At 38.9% G+C, this 19401-nt stretch overlaps 1 protein-coding gene across 1 annotated transcript; it reads left to right on the forward strand.

Moving 5' to 3' along the window:
* The first annotated feature begins 40 nt into the window (after positions 1–40).
* NRAS (NRAS proto-oncogene, GTPase) lies at positions 41–10115 on the forward strand. The gene is made up of 7 exons (XM_072769701.1): positions 41–198; positions 707–834; positions 2988–3166; positions 5330–5489; positions 6040–6163; positions 6505–6546; positions 6652–10115. Exons 2-5 carry the CDS (start codon positions 724–726, stop codon positions 6157–6159), a joined length of 570 nt encoding a protein of 189 aa, XP_072625802.1. The 5' UTR covers positions 41–198; positions 707–723; the 3' UTR covers positions 6160–6163; positions 6505–6546; positions 6652–10115.
* Positions 10116–19401: the final 9286 nt, after the last annotated feature.

A 19401-nucleotide genomic window follows, 5' to 3' on the forward strand; every position in this document is an offset into this window, starting at 1 on the left:
CGCCGCGTGACTCCTGGGTCGGGGGCCCACGTGGCCGGGGCGGGGACTCGGGCGCCCGGGGCGCCGACTGATTACGTAGCGGGCGGGGCCGGAAGTGCCGCTCCCTAGTGGGGGCTGTTCATGGCGGTTCCGGGGTCTCCAACCTTTCTCCTAGTTGTGGTCCTAAATACGTCGGAAGCGGAGGCGGCGAAGCTTGAGGTAAGGTTCTGTGGTGTGTAGCGTTCGCCTTTGGAGCATACGGGCGCCTCCTTGTTGCCCGGAATCGAACGGAGTCTGCAGACCGGAGACAAAGGCCCTTGGGCGGGGGTCCTTCGTTTTAAGCCCTATGGGGGAGATTTTTGAAGACTGGTGGGGGTGGAAGACGAGGGGCCGGGCTGGAGGCTTCCCCACCGGAGCTGAGAAGACTTGCGGGAGGTGGAGGAAGGGGGGGGGGGGTTCCTTTACCTTAGGCTGAGGGCGGGGCCCACGGACTGTTGAAAAATAGAGCAGGGTGGGGGTAGCCAGGCGACTAGCCACAATTCGGAGGCCCGCAGTAACCTGCGAGGGTTTCTGCGCTCCGGAATCACCTTGAGAGCCGAGTGGAAGTTCACGTGTATGCAGCCGATACATTTCAAACTCAACGTTTTAGTTACTATTGATTATAGAAAGCTTTTGAAGTTCTCTAGTTGTGGCTCGCCCATTAAACCTAATTGCTGCTTTCCCACAGGTTCTTGCTGGTGTGAAATGACTGAGTACAAACTGGTGGTGGTTGGAGCAGGTGGTGTTGGGAAAAGCGCACTGACAATCCAGCTAATCCAGAACCACTTTGTAGATGAATATGATCCCACCATAGAGGTGAGGCCGGGTGGTAGTGTGCTGACTGACCCTACCTCTGGCTTTTGGTTCCCCCCTGCACGTATCCTTTAGCCAAAGTGATCATCAAGAGAGAAAGTAGAAGTTATTTGGGGTGCTGCATTCAGGAGTACAATAACGAAGCTTTCCATGTTTGTGGAGAAGAGCTCATTTTTATTAATTGGTAAAGATTTTCTTAAAAATCGGCAGTTTAGTAAACTGTTGCATATTCATTGTTGAACTCATGACAGCTCTATTGAAAAGAAACAGGCCATACGTAGTAAGAGTGACTGAGTAATAGGATGTAGATAAAGATTCAAAAATCTAGGTGTTCTTCAATTTTAATTAGCTGGTTGAAGCAGCTGAGACTGGGCTGAAGTGGAAAGAACATGAGATTTTGAGTCACTGCCTAGATTTCTTTCAGTCCCTGTTTGTAGTTTATTTCATTTTGTTATATTGAGCAAATCACTTAAACTCTGAGCCTCATTTTCCTCATTTTTTAAAGTACCATAAACATGTCCTGCCTATCACACACACAAGAATGTTGAGGAAAAATCAGTATAAGTTTTTGTGTGCGTTCATGTTATATATTGGCTTGAATAAATGGCATCTTAGGTCCTTTAAATAGAAGATTTATTCAGCTTAGAAATGTCTGACTAGAGATTTATTTTAATCCACACTGTGTCTTTCTACTGCCTTGCCACTGAGTGTTTAATAGAAGCTAGCTATCATGGCAATTATTAAAAATTAATCATTAGTCCTTGGCAGAAATTTCATTTTAAGCTTAGCAGCATTAATAATTAGGACCTTTTAATATTCTTCTGAGTTGTGTTTATTGAAGGGTAATATACAGTAAAATACACAAATGGCGTAGCTATAGCTCAAGAACCAAAATTTTTTAAGTCCACAACTCAGAAATATAGACCATTTCCAGTGCCCCAGAGAGTTCTCCCATGCCACTTTCCAGTCAGTAAACCCCCACCTTGCCAGGAAATAACCACTTCTCTGACTTCTGTTATTGTACATTAGTTTGACTAACACCCACCTATATCATTTTAATTTTGCTTGTTTTCTTGGAACACTCATACACTTTATCATATTTTGTGCTTCCAGTTTTGGCAATGTGAGTTCTATGTTAATTTGAAAGTGTATTACAGTCCAATAGTGAAGTTGAGTTACAGACACCAATCAGTAAACTGGGAGACCAAGTCCCATTCTGTTTCTGGAGCCAGATCTTTACCAAGTGTGATGGGTTTTCTTTGAATTGAATTCCCAAAACATAACTATTAAAATACAAGTAAAAATTTTGTCTTAGGGCCAAATTGAAAACTTTTGAAACATGGGATCCCTGGGTGGCTCAACGGTTTGGCATCTGTCTTGGCCCAGGGCACGATCCTGGAGACCCAGGATAGAGTCCCACATCGGGGTCCCTGCATGGAGCCTGCTTCTCCCTCTGCCTGTGTCTCTGCCTCTCCCTCCCTCCCTCTCTCTCTGTCTCTCATGAATAAATAAAATCTTTAAAAAAACAAAACGAAACACCTTTGAAACATAAATATGTATGATCTATGCATGTTTTTCTTCCTGAAGAATTATAATTATATACCTTATTTGAAACCTTTAGGAATTTGATTCAGGAATATTTCCCAAAGGTAAAAATCCACCATGATTAGAAAAAGATTTTTATGGTATAATCTTGTTCAAAATAAAAGGTATTTGTATATTTAGTCATAAATGTAAATGACACTGTGCCCAGGGCCAGGTATAATTGGTGGAGGTATGTTTAGAATTTTAAATGTATAATAATTAAGAAAAGTCCAGTTCATACCTTAGTAAAATACATTGTGAAACCTAATCCCGAGTCTAACTTTAATAGAGCTGTCTGAATTACCACATTTTTTTCTCTTTCCAGGAACAGAATGGCCACATTTTCCTTTCTGCAGGCATATAGGATTTGGGGATTTTTTTCCTAGGGTGACATTAAGTATGTTCTCTTGTGATTATATATTAGGAGTTTGAGGGACAAATTCCTAATAGAGATGGAAAGAACTCAGCTAGGAGCTTATCTAACCTTGGCAATAGCATTGCATTCCCTATGGTTTCTAATAAAAATGAAATTTTCCTCTCTCATTGCCATCTCCTACCCTCCACACCCCCAGGATTCTTACCGAAAACAGGTGGTTATAGACGGTGAAACCTGTCTGTTGGATATACTGGATACAGCTGGTCAAGAAGAGTACAGTGCCATGAGAGACCAATACATGAGGACAGGCGAAGGCTTCCTCTGTGTATTTGCCATCAATAATAGCAAATCATTTGCAGACATTAACCTCTACAGGTACTAGGAACATTTTTCTGAAAGAATGATCTATAAGTGTATTCTGAAGCTTTGTGGGGGAACAGGAAATGAGGATACCGCATTAGGGAATATAGCGTTTTTAATCATGAGAAGAGTTGGTTTCAGATTGTTTAACATTGAGGATCTGGGGTTATCACTGAAAGTTAATATTGGAATTTATTTTATATAATACACTATGGCTAGAATGTGTGATAATACTTAAATTAAGCTTACTAATGAGATAATTCAGAACTAAAGGTATTGGTATGAGAGGTCACAAAGGAATTTCAGAGAGGAAAACGTGTCTGAAAAATAGTTGTCAGTCATAGAAAAGAGAAAATGATAGGAAGAAATGGATGGGAGTAGATAAAGAGGAAAGATGGTCTTTCTCAATAGAACCATAAAGTTTCAAAGCTCACTCAGACCATAAAAAATTCTAGTACAACATCCTTGTTCAGATTCTGATAGAGTTGCAGGAAGTGGTTTGTTAGGTTTTCAAAGTCATAGTTGTTACTAGTAGCAGAGCCAGGACCAAAAACCCAGGGCTCCATTTTCTTAGCTCTATGTTCCTTGAGCAGAATAATATAATGGGTTGAAATTTGGCCCCATCATCTGTTGCCCATGGGACTTTGGGGCAAACTCTCAAATGTATGTGCCTCAGTGTCATTATCTATAATATGGAGAGAATAGTACCTGCCAAGAGTTGTAAAAATTACAAGTTAATAAACATGTTAATAACCCAGAAAAGTATCTAGCACATAGTAAATGCTATGCAAGTGTTTTCCTGACAGCCTGCAGTCCTGGCTTGTGCTCCGTCGGTATGGTATGATGATGTCTGCTCATGGAAACAAGCTAGTCCAAAACTTCAGTGAGGTTTTTTCCTGCCTAAACCTGCTCTATTCTTCATTTGCTCTCTGGAAATAATAAACAATATGTAAGAAAATGTCCCAACACTTGTCAAGTGTCCAACACTTGTCAAACATCTAATATTTGTTGAATTTCTAGAAGTCTTTTTCCCTCTTAGGTGGTCTTAAATTATGCTTTATAATAGGCCACTGCCATTACACCAAAGGTCAGTTCTGCAGACAGCCATTGTAACACAGGTTCAGCACATGACTTTGTAATCCAAGGGTAGGGTCTGGAACAGTACTGTGCAGTATGGTAGCCACAACCTTATGTGATTTTTTCAATTAATTAAAGTTAAATAAAATTGAAAAATCAGTTCCTTGACCATATAGCAAATGACTTCTCAAGTGTCCAGCAGCTATACATATGACTAGTGGATATAGTTGGACAGTGCAGATAGAACCTTTCCATCATCGTGAAAAGTTCCATTGGACAGTATTGGTCAAGAGGATCTAGAGCAAAGTTTCCAAACTGCTGTATGGTATGTCTTATATGTTATTGAGGGGAGTGCTGTAAATTGGGAGTTCCAGATCCTTTAGTTACCCTTTAATAACAGTTCTGGTGTTTTCTGTTTGGTATCTTGGACTTCCAGCTATAATATTGTTGGAAGAAAATGTTTGGATACCACCTACCTAGAGAAGTGGATAGACTGCCTTTGATTAAATATGGTCATTCTCAAGAAAACCTCAAAAAGTTATTTTGAGGCAGTAAGCTTTACTTTTTATACTTCAGATCTTAATCTAGAGTGTGATTTCAAATTGCCAGTTAAATCCAGAGCCAAGCTCTTTGGAGAATCAAGGAGCCTAACAAGGGTGTGTGTCAAAAAAGAATAGAATAGGGGCGCCTGGATGACTCAGATGATTAAGCGTCTGCCTTCAGCTCAAGTCATGATCCCAGGACCTGGAATTGAGCCCTACATCAGGCTCCCTGCTCAGCCAAGGAGCCCCTCCTCCCCATTTGTGCTCTCTCTCTCTCTCACTTAAATAAAATCTTTAAAAAAAAAAAAAAGAACAGCCATCCATTTCCACTAGAAGGTGAACCAGAACTTGGCTTCCCTATGGCTGCTGCATCAAATCTAAACCAGTCTACCTAGTATGCATGGTCCCTTATAATTAGGGAAAAAAGTGAAACTCCATACTAGACAATAATAGGGCTAAATAAAATTCATTAGAATCTTTTTTTTTCTTACCTGCTCATGCTTTCCTAAAAACCTACTCTTACGTTATGATAACATAATCCTTTTTTTTATTTTTTAAGGGAACAGATTAAGCGAGTAAAAGATTCAGATGATGTACCTATGGTGCTAGTAGGAAACAAGTGTGATTTGCCAACAAGGACAGTTGACACAAAACAAGCCCATGAACTGGCCAAGAGTTATGGGATTCCATTCATTGAAACCTCAGCCAAGACCAGACAGGTACAGCAGAGCTTTGAGCATCTGGCGTGGGTTTGTTTAATGCAGAAAAAGTGTTAATACAGAGATAGGATCCATAGTCTTTGTTCTTACGGATTTTCAATATTCTGTTTTTAATCTTCTGTTTAAATGCAAAATGAACTGATGAATATTCTGGTGTGGTATCTTACTCATTAACATGCTAATATTACTAAATATTACTAAGATGAAGACTCTTGATTAAAGATACTTAGAAATATTAGACATTTCTTCATCAGCACCAGCCAGTGTTTAGGGCTTTTGCTCTCCTGAATCGATTATTTAGATCTGATAGTTCAGTATGACCCATGTTACCCATCTCCCTGTACTTGAATGTTATTTTTGCAAAATAGGCCATTCGTATATTAGTCTTTTAATGTGATTCAATAAGAATGCTAAATTTGGTGTCCTCTTCTTAAATCACCCTATCTTCATCAGCTAATTGGAATTTTAAAGCCACATAAAGAAGTACAAAAGAAAGAGCTTACAACTCGGATTGTGTCTATTAAGCCGTCATTATTATGTTCTTTTATAGGGTGTCGAGGATGCCTTTTACACACTGGTAAGAGAAATACGTCAGTACCGAATGAAGAAACTCAACAGCAGTGATGATGGGACTCAAGGTTGTATGGGGTTACCATGTGTGGTGATGTAACAAGGTGAGCATGTGGTCTCCTGACACAATTATGAATTTTATGATTTAGCATCGGACGATTTGGAGGATTTGCTGTTATATTTTCTATGTTGCTATTTAACCAAGAGTGTCTGCTCATTTACAGTTGTAAAATATTTTCCTGATGTCATGCTTTCTGAGAGTACTGAAGTCTAAACTTTTTAAAGCATTGAAGTGTTTTATAGACATTATTAAATAATATTGGACACTAGACGGTGTTATGAAAAGTATGCTACCTTACCACATTCTTGGCACAGATTAGGAGTTGGAAGAATCACTACATCAAATCCCGATTATAATGACGTGGTATGTGTTCTTTTCTTATAGACACTTTTAAAGTTCTAGCATCAGAAAAGAGCCACTGTCAAGGTAGGACAGGTTTGGAAATGAATATATTATCATTCCTGTTGATTTCTTAGCCTTGTTTTTCTTATATTCTCTATGCTACTTACACAAATCCTGTCTTCATTTTAGCTGCACTGACACCCTGGTCCTGACTTCCCTGGAGGAGAAGTATTCCTGTTGCTATCTTCAGTCTCACAAAGAAGCTCCTGCTACTTCCCCAACTCTCAGTAGATCAGTACAATGTTCTCTATTTGAGAAGTTCTCCGAACAACTACCTCCTCACTTGGTTGTCTGACCAGAGAAATGAACCTCTTGTTCCTTCCCGCTGTTTTTCCACCCTGAATTCTCCCCCAACACACATAAACAAACCTCTGCCATCCCAGGTTTTTCATCTGAAAAATAATTCATGCTCTGAAACAGAGAACAAAACTGTAGACATGAAATTCTGTAGGAAACAAGGTCTTGAGCTCAAAAGTAGCAACTGCTGGTGACCTTTTTTTCCCCCCTTTTTACTGTTGAACTTGGAACTATGTTGGTTTTTGGAGAAATGTCATAAGTTACTGTTTTGCTGAGAATATAGTTAAGTTGACATTTGGTTTGTTTGTAATATCATTAGCTATTTTCTATAAATTGGCATCTGCTCTGCATTCATAAATACACGAGTGAATTCTGACTTTTGAGTCTATTCTAGTGTTCTTGACTTTCACATAATCTAACTCTTGCAGCAAAGTGCCTTTTTCTTAGAAGTGGTTTGTAGACTTGCTTTATAATACTTCAGTGGAATAGATGTCTCAAAAACCATAATACATGGAAATGAATGTCTGAGACACATCTATAACCTGTCTACCTTTGAGGGAAAGACATACCGATGTGATAGCAGATGCCATTTCTTATGTGTATGAAGTTGGATTTCCAGAGACCTGATTTGGGTCTCTTCCAAGAGAAAGGTGAAACTGGAAACAATTATGAATAATTTCACTTAATTTTTACTTAATATCTACTTTGGGGGAGGGCAGGGGGTAGGTTACCACTTAAAAATGTATGCAATTTGTTTCTTCTAGCTTACTGATAATGAACTTCCATTCATATTTAAATTTAGGTCATATATGAAAGCTCTGCATTTGCTGCAGGTGTTCAAAATTGAAACACTTTAATGCAGTTTTATTTAATAGCTATGATTAATGATTTTCAAGCCTCAGATGTATTAACACAAATTTTCACAGCATATCATGGTATTTTAATTATGTATATAATTGCCCTCATTCCCTTTCTCACCCCACCCTGTCCCTCACCCCACCACAGTGGCGGCTTGGTGTTTCAGTTGAGTAAAGCATGGTGCTAAGAGCCCAGGGTCACAGTTTCAAAACTTGAGCAAGCCAATTAGCATCACAGAGAGAGAAATCCTTCCATGTTTGCTTATTGCACCAATAACTCCAGCTAGTAGTTTTGCCAGATGCATAATGTTAGTCCTGTAAGGAAGGAAGAGGTCAGCACAAATCCTTTACCATGCATGACTGGAAAACTTGCCATCTTGAGGAGGGTCAACCTAGAGGTTTTTATATATAAAGTATTTAGACTTTTTTCAGCCATGTGGAAACTCTGAATTAAACCAATTCTTTTTTCGTTATTTTGAAAATGAGGATGCCTCAGATCAAAAATTTTTTAATTATCTCTATTCATAATATTCTTTGAAGGGCTCAAAACAGGATGTTGATGAATTAGCCTGTGCATACCAGATAATAAGCTGATGAGTTTGTTCAAAACAAGGATAGCCTTTCTATTGAAATTGCTGTTTGAGAAGGCAATGGAAAATAGAATTAATTGCTAGTTATGAGGATTTGGAGGTAGAGCTTTTCTGTTTACAGATAATTTCATGGTAATTCTAATGAAAAATAGACTTGGAAAACTTTTGGTAAAAAAGACTAGTTCCAAAATGGCTACTTTCTGTTCTGGTCTTCTGATGTGTAAATATTTAGTGAGGTCCTCCATCTTCTAAAATGAATTTTCCTATAAGTAAACTCCACATTGCCTTGAAATGAATTCTGCAGAGGGGAAGAAACATCAACTGTGCCCAGAGTGGAATAAATCCAGAGAGTTGTATTCCTCAGTAATTTTGAGAGCTTTCACATAATAGTCAACACCTGTAGACAGAAACTCGGCTGCTCTGTTTCCGCTTCTCGTGGAACCTAGATTGAGGCTTATCACCTCTGTCCTTGTCATTGTCTTCCACCTCTTCCTCCTCTGCTCTGTGTGACTGACAGTAGGATTCTTTTTTTAAATATCAAATTTAGGGGAAAAGATACTCATTTTAGCCCTAATAAGGATGTACTTTACGGTTTTTTTCAAGTATGTTCTAAGCACAGAAGTATATAAATGGGGCCAAGATTCAGACTTCAAAATGTTCTTTTAATAGCTTCTTAAGAAGTTAGGTGTAGGTGTGAATTTTGGCGCAATAGAGTGACAGACTTATAAATGCTGAATGACTTCAGTTGGTGTGAAATAAAGTGTTGTTTTTAGAATATGTTTGTAATTGCTGAAAACAATTGCAGTTTACCTCAAAATCTGAAGAGTCTCTTTCCCCCAAGTTAAGTGCCTGGCCAGCTGTTATGAATTACATACTACTTTGTGTGTGTTTGTGTTTTAAAGGTTGCACCTTCAAGAGTGTGAAAATAAGATGCTCTGTCTAAAGGCTACCATGCCTAATCTGTAAATGAAACTGTTAAGTGCTGTATTTGCTCCAGCAGCATACTCTAGAATGTTACTTGCTAATATAATATCATACTTATTACAGTTTTCACTTTGGTGTAATAGATAAAATTATTCCCGGTATGTATTTTAGTGGGCCCATGTTTAGTCTTTCATCATCCTTTAAACTGCTGTGAATTTTTTGTCTTGACTTGAAAGCAAGGATAGAGAAACACTTTAAAGAGATATTTTGGTTTTTTCCCATTCCAGAATTTGTGAGCATAGTCATATTTTGCTTTGCATTTACAGTCATAAACTCTCAAGCTGGCAGCTACAACCAAGAACCAAAAAATGGTGCATCCTGCTTCTTGTAATTCATCTCTGCTAATAAATTATGAGAAGCAAGGATAATTAATTAGGGGAAATATGTTATTTAGGTGGTTTCTATAAGCAAGGGACTATAATTCTTGTACATTGTTTTTCATCTTTGCTGTTTCTTTAAGCAGTCTAATGTGCCACAAAATTATTTTTTAAGGTGTTTCCTGTAAGGATTGTTTTAAAGGTGTTCTCATTATGAGTAGTTGTAGATATGTTTCAAAATATAACTGGTGATTTTTAAAGGCCTGAGTACTGACCTAAGAAGCAATTATATGAATTCTACTCTGGAGGGAAGAGAGGATGTTAATGGAAATTGTTTGACTTTTACATTTCTGTGCCATCGAATATAGGTAAAAATACCAATTGTGCAATTCTGCTGTTTAAACAGAAACTATTGGCCTCCTTGGCCCTAAATAAAAGGGGCTGATATTTTAAGTTGACTATTTTATTGTAAATTAATCCATCCTAATTTTTAAAAATTGATTGAATGTTTTTCTTGTTATATGTTGAAAAATAAAAACTGGAAGTTCTTTGCTTAGTCATAATTCTTTTTTCGACTGAAGTGCCTGTATTGAAAGCTAATATCAGTTTTAGACTTTGGGATATGACATTTGGACAATGTTTGGAAGACCCACGTTTGTAAAATATATCAAAACCTGCTTTTAAACTATTACCTTGGGGGTGATTCATAGCCATGATCCATAGCTATGATCCATAGCTATATGTACTAATATGAAGTGCTTGAAACTATCTTTGGAAATCTTTTGTTCTATTTTTGCATTACTGTACAATCTGCCAATCTTAGTATCATTAGAAGAATGTTGGTATAGGAGTCAAAGAACGTGGGTTCCAACTATAATTTTACTACTCTGGCCCATAGTTTCCTCATTTGCGGAATAGTAAAGTTGAATTAGTATATCTCCGATTCCCCGCCCTAATTGAGATGTAATTACTTAAAAAAACAAAAAACTTCATACCTAGTATTTTCCACCTAATACTGGACTACTGTGATTACGAAGATTTTGGTTTATTCTACCAAAAACATTTTTACTTTCACTTTTTCTTTAAAAGAGGACAAGGAAGGAGGATATCATTAATATTTGGCTGAATTAAGCGCAAAAATAAATGTAAATGACAAAATACTGTTTCTATATAGGACTAGTAGGAACTACAAACATTTTAGATTATAAAATGTAAGTGAAACACAGATTATGGGCTTTGTATATCTAAAATATTTCCCCCTTAAATCAATCACCTGTGCCTACTATCATTTATTTTCTGCTAATATTTGATCCCTTAGTAGAGAAAAAAGAAAGAAAAGGATGTTTTCTGGCTTCTGCTGATGGCTGCTATTCTGTTTGTCAAAATGAAGCTACAAAGAGACATGATGAAAAGGTAGCTTAGGAAGCTTGTTTATTTGTAATATGTGGAGACCTTCCATGCATCTTCTGTGTTGTTAAGATTTCTGTTCTTAGAAAAGCAAAACCCAAGGTCATTAAAAGGCTAACATAGTTAGATGAGCTATTTGATATCCCTAAGTATGGATAAAAGGGCCAAGAGGCCATGCTAGTGACTGAGCATTTTGCAAAACTGCTAAAGAGACATTTCAGAGTGTCTAACTTCATGACTTAAGAGCACAAGATCGGTGTCCATTGTATCCAAGTGGGTAAATATGCCTTGTATTGCTTTAAAAATAACTGAGCACTGAAATGTGGTAAGAGCAAACTGGAACTCTAGGAACATAGGAAGTACAGGAAACAAATCCCTTTTGCAGTGCCAAAAGGAGCACTAAAAAGGTTCAGATTCATGAACTGGAAGTAAACCTCACAAATGGATCATTCTTACCTGGAGATTGTGTATTCGTGATTACTTCACACTTGTGCCAAAACAGTTTATTAACCCACCACATGTAATTTTTCAACTTAAAAGACTTAAAGTAGTATAAATACTCCAGTATAAATACAGTGTACCACCAATTTGTGGGAGTGTAGAAAGAGAACAAGAAGTAGCACTCACCCCGTTGGGAGTTAAAGTGATATTAAATGTTTCTCAAATGTTTCTAAAGATAGAGGTGGCTACCAGCCTGACTGCCTACCAAGGGAGGACTAGGTTGGGGCCTAGCACTTGCCTCCTAGAGCCTTTAAGCACAGGAGCCTGAAATACTATCCAACTTAGGAAAAGAACTCTAGAATGGCTGCTGTGAAAGGGATACAATTTGGCACTATTGACCCTTTCTCTAGACTCTACAGATGTGTGAGTTACATCTAAGTCCCAAAGAAAACTTGCACATCGTTTTAAAACATCTTAGTACAAGTTGATTCTCTACATTTATAGCTGAGACCTGACAGCCCTGATTTTTTTTTTTTAATCAATGGAATGAAATTTAAAGACACCTTCAAAGTTAGATCAAGAACTCTCATAAATGTATGCTTGTTTTGCCTGTGAATTTGAGGAGTTTGACATTTAATAAAGTCCAAAATGAAACTCTAGTATATGAACTAAAGTTACCAACACCTGTGCCTGTGCCACCCCACTGTACCTGGTGTGACACTTCCTCTCAGAGAACCACATTTGGATCCCCACTGTACGGCAGAGCCACATGCCCTAGCAAAATATATTTGGTTCAGTGGCTCACTAAATTTTCCCTATAACTTTCCTTCCTAATTCCTTTAGCAAGTTTTTATTGAATATCTATTATGTGCTTGGACGCACAGTAGCGAACCAGATAGACATTGGTTCCTTATTCATCTGTTATGTTCTATTGAGAGATCACTAAAACAAAACTTCTTAGTTGGAATTTGGTGGTCATTTCAAAGACTCTACCCAGTTTTCCTGACTCCTTCCCAGTCTTTCTCAGAATGCTGAAGGCTACCCAAGACACACAGAAATTTTTCATGCCTCATTGCCATTTGGGCCTCTCCGTTTCAAATCAAGTTTCTGTAGAAACACAAACTATATAGCTACACGACTTCAAAGTGCTCTTACGAACCTCATCTCACATACTCCTCAACAGCAAGGTGATACAGAAATGGTCTCCATTTCACTGCTGGGAAAACCAAATCTCCTAAAAATGGATGGATTTATTTAGATTTGAGCCCAGGTCTCCTGATTTCAGGTCCTGTGCTCTTTTTGGTTCACTTAATGTTGAAACCATGCTTCTCAAAGCCCTTGAAGTCTCATAAAGAAGACTTCTGAGGAAGCCTGAGTGAATGGAGCCTGAGTGAATGCTCTCTCTCCTTTGTCCCCCTAATTCAACCAAAGCAGTCCACTTTCATCCATTTTTCATGTTGGGCTTTCATTCAAGATTTAGTTTGAAGATTTCATAAGAAAAAGTTCAAACACCACTTGACTTCACCAATCTACTTCTACAAACATCTCTCAGTGGGGAATCACTAGGTCACATCCTCATATCCAGTCCAGAACACAGTACCCTCTAGGCACAGTCATGGTCATTGCACAACTAAGCAATAGTGAGGCAGGATATAACACCTGGTTCAGAGCCCCCACTCGAGCCAGAATACCTGAACTACTGCTTACCAGTAACTGTAAGCTTTTGGGCAAGTCAACCTCTCTATATCTAAATTTCTTCCACTGTAAAACAGAGGTAATAATAGTTCCTCAAAAGACGATCGTAAAGGGGCACCTGGGTGGCTCAGTTGGTTAAGTGTCTGACTCTTGATTTCAGCTCAGGTCATGATCACAGGGTTGTGAAATCAAGCCCCACAGGGGGCTCCATGCTGGGCATGAAGCCTGCTTAAGATTCTCTGTGCCCACCCTCCTCCAGGCGCATGTGCACATGCACTCGCTCTCTCCCTCTCTGAATCTCCCTCCCTCTCTCTCTCAAAAAAAAAAAAAAGACTATTATGAAAATTAGATTAGTTAATACATGTTTAAGGAAAAAAAAAAAAAAAAGCTTGGAACAGTCCTCAGTGCAATTCCCATCGCAGGAACCCCAAAGGATGCCTCCCTCTCACTTCCAACAGAACACTCTACACTGTTAGGTTTAGATTGTTATGTTAAAAGCAAATTGCTAAATTTAGCATTTACAATTCCATTCAAGAGACAGAAAACAAAGTTTGTCTCACGGAAAAGGATGAGTCTTATACATTTGACTTCTTTATTTTTAGGCATGTATGGGAAATTATTACGGACAGGAAAATGAGGCTGAATCCAGTAGAATTCCACAGGTTTTGTTATACTCCAAACGAAAACTGATTACTTAGATATTAAGTAACTCTTACATACTTCTAACAGGGTGACAAAAACAGTCCATAGATGCTGCTGGCAAAAGAGTTGTGTTCCCAAACCAGAACTTGTAATGAACTCAGAACCGCTCCCACTAAGGCGATGGAACAGAAGGTGCAGTTAGTTGATCCTGAGAGCACACTTAGGGGCCCCCCCCCTCCAGCCCCATTGGCAACTTTGGCATCTCTGAGCCGATGAGTAATGGGGGACACGGAGAAGGGTGGGGTGAAAGGCAGGCTGGAAAGGGGTGGGAGCTAGCTCCCAGCGGGTTCCACAGCAGGAAGGGAGACCTGCTAAAGCAGAAGGGCTCTGTATAGATCACAGCTCCCAGCTGCCATGCCTTTTTGTCTAACCCTGAAGCCATGGTCAGTACCCATCCTCCCTATCTGACAGTGACTGAACATAGTAGGGTACTAGAGTTGGGCCAATTCTGCTCCCTACATGACTCCTTGAATGGGCAGTCCTTGTGAGGAACTCCCCATGGGCCTGGCCAAAACTTTCCCAGACTACAATCTGAGGCTCTTTCTATTTATCCTCCTCCTTTCCCTCTCTCCTCTTATACCTGTCAGATCGCATCGCACTATGGTCTGAAGACTTTCCCTGCTGACTACTGCTCCCTCCTCTTTTATCTTTCACAGGCGTTACCCCAATAAATTTCTTGTATGTCTCACTTCTATCTCCAGTTCAGGATTCCCTTCTGAGCTCCAAAGCCAAATACCTAACTGCTGACTGGACATTTCCACTTTGATGAGTTAAGCCAGATATTATTGGTTTTGGCCTTAATCCTAACTATCCTGTTGTATTATCTTCCTACAATCACAAGAAAACTTGAGACTTATTCTTGACAGCTCCTCTTCCATCACCATCCATATCCAATTTGTGTGGTTTGATGGTCTTGTCCTCAAAATAGGTCACATCTGTCACTTCCACTGCAGTTCTACAGTGATTGTCTCAGTTTAAGCCTTTCTCATCTTCAACCAAAATTTCCAAAAATGACCTTTTAATGGTTTTCCTTCCTCCAGCTTTTCTCCCTTCCTAACCATACTGTCACCAAAGGGATCTCCTGAAATGCAATTTCCTGCAATGCAAATAGGTCATACAAGAGACAGGAGACAATACAATACAGAAGCAACACACGAAGGCTTTGGCTTAGAATGAATCTAAGTTCAAACCCTGACTCTGCCTCTCTTGATTAGCCTCAGTTACTTCATTTGAAAAATGAAGATTAGGGATGGCTCAGTGATTGAGTGTCTGCCTTTGGCTCAGGTTGTGATCCCGGGGTCTTGGGATCAAGTCCTGCTTTGGGCTCCCTGCAGGGAGCCTGCTTCTCCCTCTGCCTGTGTTTCTGCCTCTCTCTCTCTGTGTCTCTCATGAATGGATAGATAAAATCTTTATTTAAAAAAAAAGAAAAAATGAAGATTAATAATAATAGCTACCACATAGAAACGTTGTGAAGATTAAATGAGATAATAAACATAGGTTAATTGGGGAAAGTTATATGGTCAAAATATATTTTAACTCATTTTTTATTCATTGTTTTTTTTTTTTTTTTTAGTAAGCTCACACCCAGCATGGAGTCCAACATGGGGCTCAAACTCACAACCCTGAGCTGAGATCAAGAGTCAGACACTTAACTGAGCCACCCAGATGCCCCTGTTATTACTTCATATTGTTCCTGAAAACTTTTCAGTGGTTCAGCCCCAGGGCTATAATGATTACATTCAAAATCCTTAGTATGGGGCACCTCCGTGGCTCAGTTGGTTAAGCATCCGCCTTCAGCTCAGGTCATGATCTCAGGGTCCTGGGATTGAGTCCCATATCAGGCTCCCTGCTCAGCAAGGAGTCTGCTTCTCCCTCTACCCATCCCTCTGCTTGTGCTCTCTCTCTCTCTCTCTCTCTCAAATAAATAAATTAAATCTTTAAGAAAAAAAAAAAAAAACATGGTACGATTTTGCCTCAGTTTTCTCCCTGTATCTTGGCAGGAATCTTCTCAAACTCTATCCTTCCATCACAACCATACTGAACCTATTGCAATTCCACAAATGAGTCATGAATTCTTGAAAATAGTGCATTTTTAAAAAAGGGTCTGGGCCCTGCAACAGATTGGTATATAAGCCTTTGAAGTTGGGTGATGGGGAATGCTGATAGGATAAGAGCATGAAGTAACTAGGGCAATCCCATAAATTTGAGGAAATCTGTTTTCTCTATAGCATTACACAGTCATGGAAATTTACTCAAGAAGTTCTTAAATTATCTTTTTGAGGGGAGAGTGGGCAATTTTCTATAAGTGCATTATAATATTTATGTGGAAAGAGGTCTTGGTGACCCACTAGAGACTTGTATGAGGTATCTAAATATCTACCGAAATCTAAACAGTTCTGAGAAGAGATCTACTTCTGTCCTCTGTTCTCAGTTACAGAATTGCTTGAAAACCATCTCCCATCATTAGAAATCATGTCATTTTGTTCTCTTCATAGCACCCATTACTACCTGAAATTACATTGCCCATTAGAATATAGAAAGAGGCCTTGTCTTTCTTGTTCACTATACATATGCCATTGCCCAGGACAATATCTGGTTAGGTTTTCAAAAATTGAGGCCACACAACTAGTAAGAATTGAGATATGTCTAGAACCGAAGTCTCCCTGACCTTACCCACTAAACTTGAGTGTCCTTGAGTATCCAAGAAATACTTATTGATCCAATAAATGAAGAGTCAATGAATGGGCTTTTTTAAAAAGATTTATTTATTTATTTATTTGAGTGAGAGAGAGAAAATCTCAAGCAGACTTGGCACTGAGCATGGAGCCCAATATGGGGCTCAATCCTATTACTCTGAGATCACGACCTGAGCCGAAACCAAAAGTCAGACGCTCAACCAACAGAGCCACCTCAATGAATGTTTTTAAATGGTGAATATAAGGATCAAAGTAGTGTTTTATAAAGATATAATCTGGTAGTATTACAATATGGTTTGGAAGCAGGGAAAATAATTAAGAATCTATTGCAGTCATCTGAATTTGAGGTGACTAATGACTTCTCAGAATTACATTAGCTGCCAGTAGCCAAAAACCTGACTAATCAGTGCCAAAAACAAATTTATTTTTCTTATATACAGTTAACTCTTGAGCAACATGAATTTGAACTGCCCACATCCACTTATACACAGATTTTTTTATAGATACTGTACTGTAGATGGATTTCCTTTTCTTTATGATTTTTCTCTTCTTGAGCTTACTCTTTATATTATATAGAGTATATATTACATATAACATATATGCAATATAATGTAATTATAGCACATATAATTGTATATATGTATATATAATTATATATGTATGTATTATATTACATATAACACACAAAATATGTGTTATCAACTCTTTATGTCATCGGTAAAGCTTCTGGTCAGCAGTAGGCAATTAGTAAAGTTTTGGGGAAGTCAAAAGTTCATGTGGATTTTCGACCACGCAAGGGGGTGTGAAGAAGGCTATCAGTACCCCTGACTCCAGCACTGTCTGAGGATAAACTGTATTAGGAAGTCTGCAGGTGTGTTGTCCGGAGCTAATATGGTGACTTCTGGGTGTCATCAGGGACTCTGGCTCTTTCTTTATGCTCAGGCATTCTTTACATCTGGCCTTTGTCCTGTTTGTCATTTGTGCTACAACAATGATTGATTTGCACCCACACCAATTTTTAAAATTTCAGACAGGAAGAAGAAGCAAAAGGACAAAAGGCAGGACATATGCCAGCTAAGCTGACCTCTTTTAAAAGAGCGTTTTTAGACATGCCACGCAGCAATTCTGTTTATATCCCATTGGCCAGACTGTGCTATGTGGCCACCTCTAGTTGCATGGAAGTTTAGCAAATACAGTTTTGCTGAGTACCTTAGTGTCCAAACCAAAGAAGGTTTTACCAATAAGAAAAAAAAGGGAAAATGACTTTTGCATAGACAACCAGAAAGGGAATGGGAAAATTGGAGGGTAACATATAAAGATAAAAATCACTAAGGAGACATGAGATTGGGGAAGGAAATATTTGGTTTGGATATATCAATTAGTAGATACCACTGGGAAATCCAGGTGGAAATATTGCCCCCAAAATTGGAAAAGGATGAAAAAATGTTTTGGTTCAGTAACAGCATTGTAATATGTTCTGATGTCGTCAGTTAAAAGGAGATGATTACCATAAAGGTGGGCAACAATTCAGTTTTGCCAACAGAGAGGCTTGTCCCAATTTTTAATAGGAAATACTAGTAGAAAAATCACCCAGTCTATGTCCATTCAGTCTATTTCAAATCTGAAGTTCCAATCTTTGCTACTTTTTTTTTTTTAAGATTTTATTTATTTATTCATGAGAGACACACAGAGAGAGAGAGAGAGAGGCAGAGACACAGACAGAGGAGAAGCTCCATGCCGGAAGCCTGATGCGGGACTGGATCCTGGGACTCCAGGATTACGCCCCGGGCCGAAGGCAGGCGCCAAACCGCTGAGCCACCCAGGGATCCCCTTTACTACTGTCTTTAATAAAAACTGTTACAGAGGTGCCTGGGTGGTGCAGTTGGTTGGGCATCCAACTCTTGGTTTTGGCTCAGGTCATGATCTCAGGGTCGTGAGATCCATCTCCTCTTCTCTGTGCTCAGCGGGGAGTCAGCTTGGGTTGCTCTCTCCCTCTGCCCCTCCCCCTCAAATAAATAAATACATCTTTTTACCTGGCAGTAATTATCACTTTGCTATAATTAGCCATAGCAAAGACTATATATTATTGTGGAAAGATCATGATATTTTGGTCCAGAGAGCATCAGCTTTGCCATTTATGAGCAGAATGGTTCTGGGAAGGTCACTTCACTTCTCTGAGCCTCAGTTTTCTCATTTTGGGAAGCAGGGACAAAGTACTTCCAAGATTGTCATTAAGATCAAATAGATTATGTCTGGAAAATACTCATGTACTATAAAATGCATCCTTAAAAGAAAGAAATTAGTCCTTTTGTAACAATATACAGAGTAGAAGTAACTGCACTCCAGATGGCAGTTGACTTTTCTCTAAGATTTGAAGTAAGTTTACTACCTAATTTATTGAATAAATTCTGTTGGGTGAATTTTTGTTAAATATAGGGTATCTCTAATGAAAGTGTGTGCGTGTGTGTGTGTGTGTGTACGTGTGTACATGTGTATGTGTGTGAGCTGAGAACTCAATGAATACACTAGCATATTCATCAACCACAGAAAGCTTTTCTCATGACTGAAATTTTGAGGGCTTTGACATTCAGAGCCTGGAAGACTTCACTGTATTTCATGGGGCAGGAGGCGGGGGGGTGGTGAAAAATAATCATCAGTGGTGAGATCATGCAAGAAACCTACACTTGAGGAGAATCCAGTCTGTAGGAAGATTTAGAAAGTAATGAAGAGCAGTTCCTGACCGAGCACATATCTTCTCTGAAATCCCTGAGTAAAGACTGGAGGCTTCACCTGTTTTTCACTGTCCATTGCCTAAAGCTATAAATAGGACTGAAACTCATCTCTCTCTTTTTAGCAGAGAAGGGTCAGATTACAGGTGCAAAGCAAAATCATA

This window comes from Canis lupus, chromosome 12 (genome assembly GCF_048164855.1).
Source record: "Canis lupus baileyi chromosome 12, mCanLup2.hap1, whole genome shotgun sequence".
In the NCBI taxonomy this organism is placed as follows: Eukaryota; Metazoa; Chordata; class Mammalia; order Carnivora; family Canidae; genus Canis; species Canis lupus.